The sequence below is a fragment of the Cynara cardunculus genome (assembly GCF_001531365.2).
Source record: "Cynara cardunculus var. scolymus isolate 2C chromosome LG 11, CcrdV1, whole genome shotgun sequence".
NCBI lineage: Eukaryota > Viridiplantae > Streptophyta > Magnoliopsida > Asterales > Asteraceae > Cynara > Cynara cardunculus.
Window position 1 is genome coordinate 4,774,556 of NC_037538.1, and position 11,849 is coordinate 4,786,404.

At 33.1% G+C, this 11,849-nt stretch overlaps 2 protein-coding genes across 4 annotated transcripts; both read right to left on the reverse strand.

Moving 5' to 3' along the window:
• Nucleotides 1-235: 235 nt before the first annotated feature.
• LOC112520986 (transcription repressor OFP6-like) lies at nt 236-769 on the reverse strand. Its single transcript, XM_025129607.1, has one exon. The coding sequence runs from the start codon at nt 767-769 to the stop codon at nt 236-238; it is 534 nt and encodes a 177-aa protein (XP_024985375.1).
• Nucleotides 770-2,919: 2,150 nt separating this feature from the next.
• On the reverse strand, nt 2,920-8,400 carry LOC112521355 (lipid droplet-associated hydrolase). Of its 3 annotated transcripts, XM_025130170.1 has the most exons (14): nt 8,314-8,400; nt 8,080-8,190; nt 7,892-7,965; nt 7,587-7,658; nt 7,462-7,490; nt 5,942-5,992; nt 5,718-5,768; nt 5,500-5,559; nt 5,267-5,349; nt 4,903-5,050; nt 4,361-4,411; nt 3,995-4,099; nt 3,570-3,716; nt 2,920-3,152 (listed from the first exon to the last, which is right to left on the reverse strand). In XM_025130170.1, exons 1-13 carry the CDS (start codon nt 8,388-8,390, stop codon nt 3,582-3,584), a joined length of 1,047 nt encoding a protein of 348 aa, XP_024985938.1. In that variant the 5' UTR covers nt 8,391-8,400; the 3' UTR covers nt 2,920-3,152; nt 3,570-3,581. The 3 variants fall into 3 exon arrangements, with proteins under 3 accessions (XP_024985938.1, XP_024985939.1, XP_024985940.1); XM_025130171.1 differs by lacking the exon at nt 8,080-8,190 and having other exon boundaries at nt 3,013-3,152; nt 8,314-8,392; XM_025130172.1 differs by lacking the exon at nt 8,314-8,400 and having other exon boundaries at nt 3,013-3,152; nt 7,892-7,970; nt 8,114-8,188.
• Between the last annotated feature and the right edge of the window lie 3,449 nt (nt 8,401-11,849).

Genomic DNA, 11,849 nt, shown 5'->3' on the forward strand with positions numbered 1-11,849 from the left:
ATCTTAATTAAAACACACAGTTTCTTGGATAAGCATAGCAAGATAATACAAACTAAAACATTAGATTATAATTAAATGATGTTATTAGCACTCCCAAATGACTTAATTCTACCCAAAAGTGACCTAAAAACTAGTACTTGATTCCATTTTTGAAGTGCTAATAACATCATATACATATATATATAGAAGTTTTGATTTTGTGTGACATATAACAAAATCAAAATCAAGAGTTAGTTCATGTGTACATGGATTGATCCCCATGCATGAGTTTAAAAGATAACACATTGTTCCAGATTTCAGTGAAGGCTCTGATGATGATTCCATGGTAGTATGGAGAATTGAGCTGCAAGAAACAGTTGAGAAGTTCTCTCAGATCTTCTCTTCCGTATATCTCTTTCTCCATTATCATCTGCAACATTGATTCCCTGAAATCCACATATGGGTCGTCGGAATCTTTCTCCACCGCCAGACTGTTGCCGCCGATCCTACCAAATCCTTGAACGGCTCTCAAGCTTCTCACTTCTGACTCGTCCACCGTCGTGTAGTCTGAGGTGTTTGGTGAGAATGTGGTTGCGGTGGTGGTGGTGGGGGTGGTGTTCCATGAGTGGTGACGGCGGTGGTTGTCGGGATAGTAGTGGGTGTGGTTTCGTTTGTATTTGTTGGGTTTTGGGTTGAAGATTTTAGAGAGGTTTATTCTCCGGCAGCCACTGCCGCAGCCGACGTCGACGGCGGTGGTGTTGAGTTTGAGTTTTTTGTGGATTGTAGGCATAGTGTTGAAGGAGTTGATACGGTGAAGCTTTCCTGTTTCTCTTTATAAATAATGCTACCTTCTTACCAACAAGTACGTGCTAACGTGACAGTCATTCATCTACTATCTTGTCACAGTCCAATCCATCCTAAGGATTTAAATAAAATTATTTTAATACTTTCTATTGAAAATGTAGATAATAAGTCTTGATATCGATGTGTATGAGCATAAATTACTAGGTAGAGATGTATTTAACAATGGGGTGTGCTAAATGCATCTCTACCCATAAATTTCTTTCTCATTCTCAACAATAACTGTTCTTTTACATTCTCAATGCATGAATATGATTTAATTCTAACATAAATTAAAGAAGTACAAAAAGTATTCCCCACTAACAAAATATATATAAATATATTGAAATGAAAAGAGAATTATGATTGTTAAGGAATAAATTTGTAGAAGCAAATGTAACTTAAAAGCTTGGTATTTGTAGTTGTAGGTAGGATTAAAACCTGAGTCAGTAGGGTTACCCCATCAAATACATAAAGTGATTTTTAAATTTAACCAATTATTTATTTTATTTTAGTAAATAAAAAAATGAAAATGAAAATGAAAATGTGGAAGTAGGCAATTAAAATACATGTAAATTAGTTTATTAAAATAATAAGGGTATAATTGGAAGAGTTTGGAAGCTGGCATGACAGTATGTCATTAATTTTGTGTTTAATATTATAATTATAAATATAAATTAAATAAATAAGAAATAAGAACCCATATAAACCGGCTGATTTAACTCCGACGGATCCCAGATTCCACCGGATAACATCAATTTCATACACTCCTGACTCCACTTGCTTCCTATTTTTAATTACATAAAAAGAGACGTTTCTGGCTTTTATATTTCTATAACTTTATATTTCATTATTACCCGTAAGCACAAGCGTCAAAGAAAAACTATAATAACATTTCTTTTTTTATTTTTTCAAATATTTTATGTATTTATTTAAATCTTATTTTTTTCTCTAAATATTTATTTTCAAAGTTTTAATATTGATGATCTTACTTGATAATTATTTTTGAATATTTAGAGAAGAAACGTTTATCTCTCGTGCTTTCTCTATTTTGGAGATAGTTTTGCAGAAGCTTTTGAAGCAAAATATTGGTTTAAGATACTCATTTTCTCTTATTTGGAAAAGTTGTTGAAGAGCAGTAGCTCTAACAAATTATGGGAGCATTTATTAATCGTGTTTAATGAACTAACTAAAAGTGTCTCTAACAAATTCTTTAAAATAGAAAATGATGTTTTTGTTCCAACAGATTCTTTACATCGTTTATAAAATAAAGTAAATTTGAAAATGCTCTAAGTTTAAAAAATTCTCTAAGGGGCCGTTTATCAAACACTTACCCAGTAAATGCTTACCGGTAAAATTTAACACTATTATTTACTTACCGGGCAAGATTTTAATCAATCAAAACGACATTGTATGCAACAATTCACCCGGTAAGCGCTTACCATGGTAAGAGTCGTCGCATTCACTTACCGGGTAAGACCCATGATCTTTGTCTCGCTCCGGTGAGGTAATGTGACTTGGTAAGCGCTTACCCTGTTATCCGGATAGATGTTCGTTAAACGGCCTCTAAGACTTGATTTATGAAGACTGAAATTGATTTTTTATTTATTCTCGCCAATGAGATTAAATTATTATTATTTTATATACAAAAAATTAAAAGTATATTGGGTTGATAATTTATAAATATTTTAATAATATAAGTAATGTTAAAATCTTTAAAATAGAGAATATGTTGACGTTGAATAAGGTAATGTGACTTGGTAAGCATTTACCCGAGTAAGCATTTGGTAAACGGCCCCTTAGAAATAACTTTTTAAAAAAAGCCAACTTATAGTTGATCAACCAATTTTTTTTAATAAACTCAAATAAAGCTAGATTATGATTTAACTGTTTGGACCTTTGCAGATTTTCCCGAGAGTTCACTGCAGGGATTTTTCTAGCCATTCTCTAGGACTCCTGGGATTAGTCGAGGTGTAAGCAAGCCAGCCCGGACAACCAAGGTTAGCGACGGTGTATACAGCGTGTGTGTGTGTGTGTGTGTACTGGAAAGGGGGCCAGTTGACAAAGTTGTAGAAATGCAGTACTGGAAATTAAAAGCCATTTGAAAGACATGACAAACATTTCATCCATCAGTTGCAGACTGTAGAAAACAAATGAGTATCATTACACTTTCAGACCTTATGTAAATATATTGCATTCACTCTCTCTCAACATTTAAAGATCCTTCAGATTCACAAGTTACCATCACCATTTACCATTCACCATTCACCATTCAATTATATCATATCTTCCATCACTTCTTTTAATTGGGATTTCCATGCTTTTGCATTGCTCTACAATTCAATTCAATTAAAGTTAAAGAGCAGAAACTGCACATTGATGCAAAATATGAGATAACCCTACTGCTGCTACAAAGATTAATTGATTGTACCATGAGATCCAATTTTAATGCAATATTATGACATCTTGGCAGTAGTTCTTGTAAAGTGAAAATGGTTTGCATATATTATATGCAGAACCCCATCAGATTACTACTCAAAAGAGCCCTTAAAGTAAAGAAATATATGGGTAGATGGACATTATATCCATAGGTGAAGGATCGTGTGAGAAGGATAGTTGAGGTGAGAAGCGTAAGAAGGGATCTCGACCCTTATCACCTATAATCTCAAACCCACCCATGAATCACTATTGCACATCTTAACTTTCCTTCTCACGGGAACCCATCCCTATATATATATATATATATATACCTGTTGCTTGACTCAAGATATGGTTTTCTTGATCAAGGTGGCTACATGACGAGCCACCCATATAGAACCAGCCACGGTGCAGCAAAAGGAATGGGTGTGCCCCTCTTTTTCGACTTCCACCACAACATCTGGCACCTGCTTCACTATCTGAGATAAAAAGAAAAAGTATGAACTTTTTCTCAGAAGTAGAAAACTAAATGTGAATTAGAAAGATGGTTCAAGGATTCAGTTAGGGTCATTTATCATTTTGATGTAAATGTAGATCTTGTTTACTTTATGAAAAATTAAAACGGGCCCTACAAAATGGGAAAACAAAACGATCCCACTTCCCAGTATATCTCACTTGAAAGTAAGATCTGCTTGTCCTCTACCATCAGCTTGTGCAAAAGTAAAACAAATATTTGAAATAGAAAATAACGTTTTACCTCATCATGCATGTGCAATGGAGCCCAGTGATCGTCATCACCATACAAGAATGCAATCTGATTTCGTTTTTCTCTCATGAATTCCCAATCTGGTACCTTTACAAGCTATACAAAAGATTATGGTAAGAGTACAAGAACCCGGTGCAGTTCGTCTTTTTCTACACTCCATTTTACTACTTCGGTGTAATAGATTAACTTCAATAACTGACACGAAATTGTGGTAGATTTTAACATTTCGGTGGGTATCCATCAAACCGTAAATGTTAAAAGCTTGTCTTGCACAAAACTTAGGGGCCAGTAATCCAAATATATGATATTATAGAACAAAATGGTAGTTTTCTTTCGTGTGAAAAAGATTATATATACCTCTTCAAACTCGGTCATGGCCATATATAGCACATTGCGCATCGTGTGATACTGAAAGAAGATAAATAATATTTGATGTAAGAACATATATATCTCCATTAAGAAATATATCATAAATAAAAATTCCAACTTCAAAAAATGAAGTCAGAAAGGACCAAATGGACCACTTCAACAAGGAGACCATATAGGTCCCATACTGACACGATAATTGAAATTTGAATGAATAATCATAAGTGTTTGGAGATGGTAAATGGTGATTATATATATATATATATATATATATATATATATATATATATATATAGTATATAACCAACCAACCCACACAATTCTTATAATTCTGCGTACATCCTACCAGGACGTTATTTGTGTGTGGGATTTATTGTGTTTGTTTGGTTTAGTTTTTTAAATAAAAAAGAATCCGTAAGCTATCTCTAATCAAATCAATCCACACCAATGTAGCATCAACAATAACAGCCAACACTCGCAACGCCAAATGTGTCCACATATTTTCACATTTCTGTCAAATAAATTAGTTTCACCTTAAGAAGACTTGTACAAAGAGCATCAAGAGCCGTTGTAGACCACGTCTTTGCCAATGAGATTTTTGCGATAAATCTTGATCCCGAAATTGGCAGCAACCCCAACAATGCCACGGTAGCACTGATCAGACTAGATATAAGTTGGGACCTGCTAAATAAAAGAGTGTATAAAATCAAGATTGCTAAGTAAAGAAAAAAAACCAAAGACGATCGAGATGCTTGCGAGTAAAGAGCAAAAACTTTGATATCAAAGATTTTATAGACAATTATGTGGTTTCAAAGTATATCCAAGATAAGGATCATTAACCTTAGCACCTAATGATGGTTTGATGGTAATGTGTCATCATGGTATCGATGGTTTTACCTTGCAATTTTCTTTATAATGGCCTGTTTATGCGACTCTGCGTCCACTGCCAAAAATGGATAGAGGCCAATAAAATATGCAACCTGTTGTATCAGACTTAACCATCAGGGGACAGTTTAAAAGAGGTATCATATCATACAATATATATATATATATATATATCGCTTTCAGAAATCAATAGGGGGTAAGAAGGAAAAAACATGAAAAAAGAACTTGAGGTTTCTTGTAATCACCTTCTCAGGAATTCGTTTAATTATTTCCAAAGACATAAATGACCCAATCGAGTGGCTCACCTGTGACAAGATATGATGAATCAGCCTCAGATATTTGATGCAAGAAGCGAGGTTCACTTACAATTAAACATAAGTAGAATAAGGAAATCCACGATATCATTCTTTACATTGCGAGTTTAGGCCATATATATGAAGAAAAAAAGAATCATAAAACACACCACTACAAGAGGGACTTCAAGTGCTTGCAGTTCCTGTTGGATGAAATCGATCTGAAAACAGGGAATATCATATTTATCTGAAATGCGCCAAAATATACGATCTTTATGGCTTTTCCTGCTTTAAAGAGAGATTGGTCCTCAGAAAAGCACGTTTCTTGAATATAATACATGTTTGTTGCTGTTTAAGTTGGTGGTCTTCTAAATTAAAGATCATGAAATATTACCTTATGATCAATTTGTTCTTTTAGTGTGAACAACTTCCTGTGCTCCCAATCCTAAAAAAGTACAAATAAACTTCACATAATTGTCGCAGCTCATGCAATTTAACTGTAAAATGAAATAGCAACATGGCTGTGATAACAGAGAACTAGTCTAAAGTAGACCCGAAAGGTTTCACACCATAATCCAATCAGATGCCATAAGGCTTGAAGAAAAATTATCCAAAAGATATTAAAAGGGTGAAATATTATTAGTGAGAGATGATGAAATATCTTATGCTCACTATTAGATTCGGAATCATGATCATTGGCTCCTTTTCACTGCTCCATTTTTAAGGACTTCATCATTGATCAAGATTCTTGGAAATGAAACACCTAAATACATCAAACTAGAAGACTATCTATGTATCTAGTGGGAATCATTGTGGCTCCAATATGAAGTTTGTTTGAGAAAACCAGATATCTCATGAAATATGATCTGCGATTAAGATAAAGTTTTTAATGTTTTATGTAGGTTTGCTAGGATCTGTGAGCAAAATTCTAAAATGGGAAAATGGTTACAATTTGCACAAGGAAAAAAAAACAAGAGTAAGTTCACCATTTAACGATTCAAAAGATCATAATATTAAAATTTTCTTCATCATCATAGTTGGAGCACAAGGCAATTTATCAGATTTCTGCATATGCTATTGAAAACAATATCTTTTAGCTAAAAATAGAATCTGTCCAAAAAAACAAGATTCAACATTCAAAGTACATGGTTTAACAGAATGGTTTTAGCTTCTGATCAAATATCTAAAATACTCCCCAATAATGACAATTCAAGGGGGAGACTTGTGGGCCAAATTCCATTATATCAAAATTTTATTACACTTACAAATGGGCATAATTAGCTTTAAATTTTGCCCAAAAGGGAAACATTCCAAAGAAGAAAACTGTTCTTAGGGCTGAGGGACTATTTGTTTTCATTTAGAAGATAAGCATTGCCACTTCATAATAGCTTTTGTCAAATTTCTTAATTGATTAAGCACATTCATCCTCACAGGCCTTACAAAAACTATCTAACTCGTAAAATAAAGAACACCATATAGTAAAATAAATTTTGACATTTAGAAAAATGTTGAAGCTCCTCAAAACAACTCATATTCCTTTAAATATGCATGCTTACCTCATATTTCCTGTTGCTTAGTTTGGTCAAAGAATTCATAGTGAATATATAAAGCATGTTATTTTGCTTGGAAAGGGTTGTGGCTTAGTGGTTGAAGTCCTAGCGGATGTGGTGGAATATCCCATCTGCCCAGGTTCGATTCCAGACGTACAAATTGTGGCCACTTTGTTTATCAGGGTTGATTTATTGCAGTCACAATTTGCCAGGATTAGTCCAGGCATAGCCTGGGACACCCCTCCAAAAAAAAGAATGTGACAATCTGACCATACATATGTGGTGCATACATTACAAACGCCAGAAATCGAAAAGGATCACTGGCATTGGATAAACTAATAGCTCATAAAACTATGAAGAATACCTTTTCCGAGTGTGATATATGCCCAATTCCTGATCATGAACATAAAAACCATACACAAATTACAAGTTGATCTTTAGAATCCGAAAAAAGATTGAAGTTTAAAGAAAGGAGCAGCCAGTCATTACCTGTTATTGAAGCAGTCTCTCCCAATTGCTCATAGAGTGACTCCAAAAAATCAATGTAAAATGTAACAACTCCTGTAACAACAGCTATATTACTGACCAAATTAGGAAATCAAAATTCAAACTAAATATTCCCTCCATTCCAAGAAAGGAACTACACTTTTCATATAAACCCTTTCTTGAAATGCAAAATTGAAAGGGGGATCATATCAAATTTAATACCAGCATTGCTCTATTTGAAAAAATTTCTGCAAATTCGATGGTAACAATTTTGAGGGTGAAAACAAGCTTGATGTTAAAAAGAGTACCTGGATTTCCAGGAATAAATAGAACATGCAATCTGGGATTTCTGGCATGAATCTCCACCAATTCCGTCTTCCTACTGTCCTACCGAAACGTAATAATTTTGAAATTGATCATAGGATGCAATCACTTAAACAAATGCATATAGATTGTATACGAATACACAGAGAGAGAGAGAAGTGAAATCAAATACCCAGAAACATTGCACAATCTGAAATTAGCAATACCATTCGATTTCTGGGAAATCAATTGTGATTTCTCGTGACTCATTTGAGAAATTGTAGGAATTACAGTGCTGTAACGGCTGTGATCAAAATAGAGTGTGCCATTATCAGTTTGGTGATCAAAATCAGTTTGTGCAAATTACATAAGAATCAAAATGAGGGAAAACTAGTTGTGGTTGTAGTTGAGTTAAATTGGGAAGTACCTGAAACGAAATGGTGGAGGGAAAGAGAGAATTCGAAGAGATGATGATAGCAACGGCAACGGAAGATGAATGAACATGGAGCTCAACTGAGGCGGAAAAACCCAGGTTCTCCCTAACTACGTAAGCAAACCGACCGTGCTTATCATACTTGTACAGTAAGGTACAACTACAACTTTTTTATTTCTGTATATTATTGTTTTGATATTCGGAATTTCGCACACCATATTTTTCAAATATCTCTAAAAATAAAATACATTTAAACTCGAAATAATCTATTTTAAAGATCATAATATTAATTATATTATTTAAATAATTCAAAATTTTCTATTTGTGTATAAATATAGCAAAAAAATTCTCATCGTAAAAAACATGTCTAATCCCTAAAAACTATATTTTTTTCATTTTAAATAATCTGTTAGAGATGTTCTGATGGTGTTTGGGAAGTGGATAGTGATTATTAGATTCCATGTGGTTTGTTAAAAATAACATTTTTCGTCTCTGTATTTTCGAAATTACACGATGATCATCTATCGTGGTTTGCAAAAACATCTGGAATTTGTCACTTTCTCTAACGACCGTTAAACTAGGAGCATTTTTAATCATTTTATCAACAACAAAAAAATGTTTCTTGCGGCTTTTGATCGGGTAAAAGACAAAAAAATCGATAAAATGATGAAAATGTTTCTTATTTAACAGTTGTTAGATGGAGGGATTAAATTTAGATGTCTTTACAAATCATGATGGTTATTTTGTAATTTTAAAACTATAAAAACGAAAAGTATTTTTTAAACTAACCACATGGACCAAATTTATAGTTTACTGTTAGATTTTTGAAGATGTGGACAGGTTCGTTGTCTCCATCTATTTGGTCTAGCAAGGTTGTTTTAACGTTGACCTAACACAACCACTTTTTACTAAATTTATAACTAAAAGGTTGTTTATCAAATGCTTATTCGGGTAAGTGTTTATCAAGTCATATTATCTTACTAGATGAATATGACAAGAATCAAAAAATTTACCCGGTAAGAGAACACCAGGGGCCGTTTATCAAACACTTACCCGGTAAGTGCTTACCGGTAAAATTTAACATTACAATTTACTTACCGGGTATGATTTTAGTCCACCAAAACGACATCGTATGCAACAATTTTACCCGGTAAGCATTTACCTGGTAAGAGTTATCGCCCTCACTTACCGGGAAAGACTCTTGGTTCTTGTCTTCCTCTTAGCAGATAAGATTAATGGTCTTTACTATATTCATCCGATAAGGTAATGTGACTTAGCGCTTATCCGGGTAAGGGTTTGGTAAACGGCCTCCTAGAGTCTTTACTCAGTAAGTGATGGCGATCACTCTTACCACGATTAGTGCTTACCAGGTAAATTATTGCATACGATGTCGTTTTGATAGACTAAAATCTTACCCGATTAATAAACGATATCATTGAGTTTTACCGTTAAACACTTACCTGGTAAGTGTTTAAATAAACTTTCCCTAATTAATTAAATAAAACTGAAAATTAAATATTAAAAATACAATTTAGTAAAAACAATAATCTCATAAATTAAATCAAGCGCCAGGAACATTTTAGTAACGTCGATATCCACCGTTGATAATAGCATATACTTATTTGACCAATATGTAACGTAACAGCAAAGAAACTCTAACCATTAATTAAATAAAACTATTTTCAATAAAATATTAATGGTGATTATCCACTTCATTCTCTAATTTAATTAACACCTTTAGAACCTAAATACGTGTGCAAATGTTAATTTTTTTTGAAATATTTTATTAAAATAAAAGTATCATATTAATTTAAAGGAAATTTTTAATATTTTGTCTTTGACAAATTTAAGTAATTATAGTTTTAAGGTTGGAGGTTATCAGAAATACGTGTGTTTGATTCTTTAACAGTATTAAAAAGTGTTGTGCGCTTCAAGGGTGATTTATGCGACCTCTTTATCGTGACTTATGTCGAGGCGTCACGCTCTTTCAAGTTCGTGCTTCTGTACATTCTTTCTGTTCGTTTGAGTCTCGAGCCTTTTTTGGTTTACTTGAGATCTTGTTGTTAAGCAGGGATTAATTTTGTTAGCGTTGGGTTTTTTTCTTTTCTTGTATAGGGGTTGTTTACCAAAATTTTTATTAAGTCATGTATGAATAAATTTGTCTAAATATATAAATAGGTGTTGTTGTTTACTTTTTTTTTTATCTAAACAAACAGTGTGAATAACATAAATGACAGATTTATCTCTTAGTATTAATTATTTGAACATCAAAGCAAAAAATCATAAAGAAAATATCCTCCAAGAATTACCAGTATGCTAGAAATTGGTTAGAGTTGGGATTTGTCCAAGAAGTGAGAAGAGCACAGTGATCAAGGAAGAAGAAGAAATCGATACAACCATAATCGACTTTTGAAACGGTTTTTTGTGTCTTAAGCAAAAACAAAGAATCCACTATAATCGAGCTACAACCACTCTTTAATCCCGATGATATAACCCCACATGCCCAAAATTCAATAGTTTTCACAATCGATCTACAAAATCAATGATACACCCAAAATCCAGTAGTTCCCGATATACACCCCATAGAAGAAGAAATCGATGTAGAAAATATTACCGAAAAAGAGGTCACATGATAGAAATCGATCTACAGACTGATTATTTTAAAGAAATTAATGCCTTTACAAAAATCGATCTACAGATCAACGTTGCAGCTTCGGGGTCAATGGTCACCGGAAAGGAGGTTATCGGTTGCCAGAAAAAATGGTTGCCGATCACTTGAAAGGAGGCGACGATGAGGGGTGTCTCGTCTGGAAAGGAAGCGGTGCTTTAAATAAGGGGCAAGGGTGTCATTTTTGTAGCTGAATGGAGACAACACATCATTTCTATCTTTGCAATTAAACCATGTTTTAAGTGAATAAGCCGTAAGTAAACAACCAAAATGAACTGTACGAATAAACCAGATAGATCAATAAGCTTAATTAAGCTGTAAATAAACAGCCCCTTAGTCTTCCCTTACGAATGTCTTGACAATATTTCTGACTTGTGATATTGTTACAGATTTATGTGTTCTTCCCTTTTATTGATATAATATTGAAACAACTTTTTAAAATCTCATAATTGAAGCCTCGTGAATGGTAAATTAAAGTGAATTTCACATGACTCAACCACATTTTTATTCCCTTTTTTCAACCATTTATTAGTTACACATAAAACATAAAGTCAGAAATAATTGAATGATATTCGTAAAAACTATTACTTGTATAATTTGTTTTCAGTTCTAAAATAATATTGTCCATTTATATATATTATTTTATGATGTATCTATACTATATTATAAAGCATTTGGCTAAAACTCTTAAAAACTCTTAAACTCTTAAACCCGTTCATCCCTAAACAATTTCATCCCTATCCGATTTCATCCCTATCCGATTTCATCCCATAACTGAATTCGTGTAACTAACTGCAGATAAACACAATCAAATACAGGATAAACATCTCATTTTAAATATAAAAAATCTAAAATATAATTA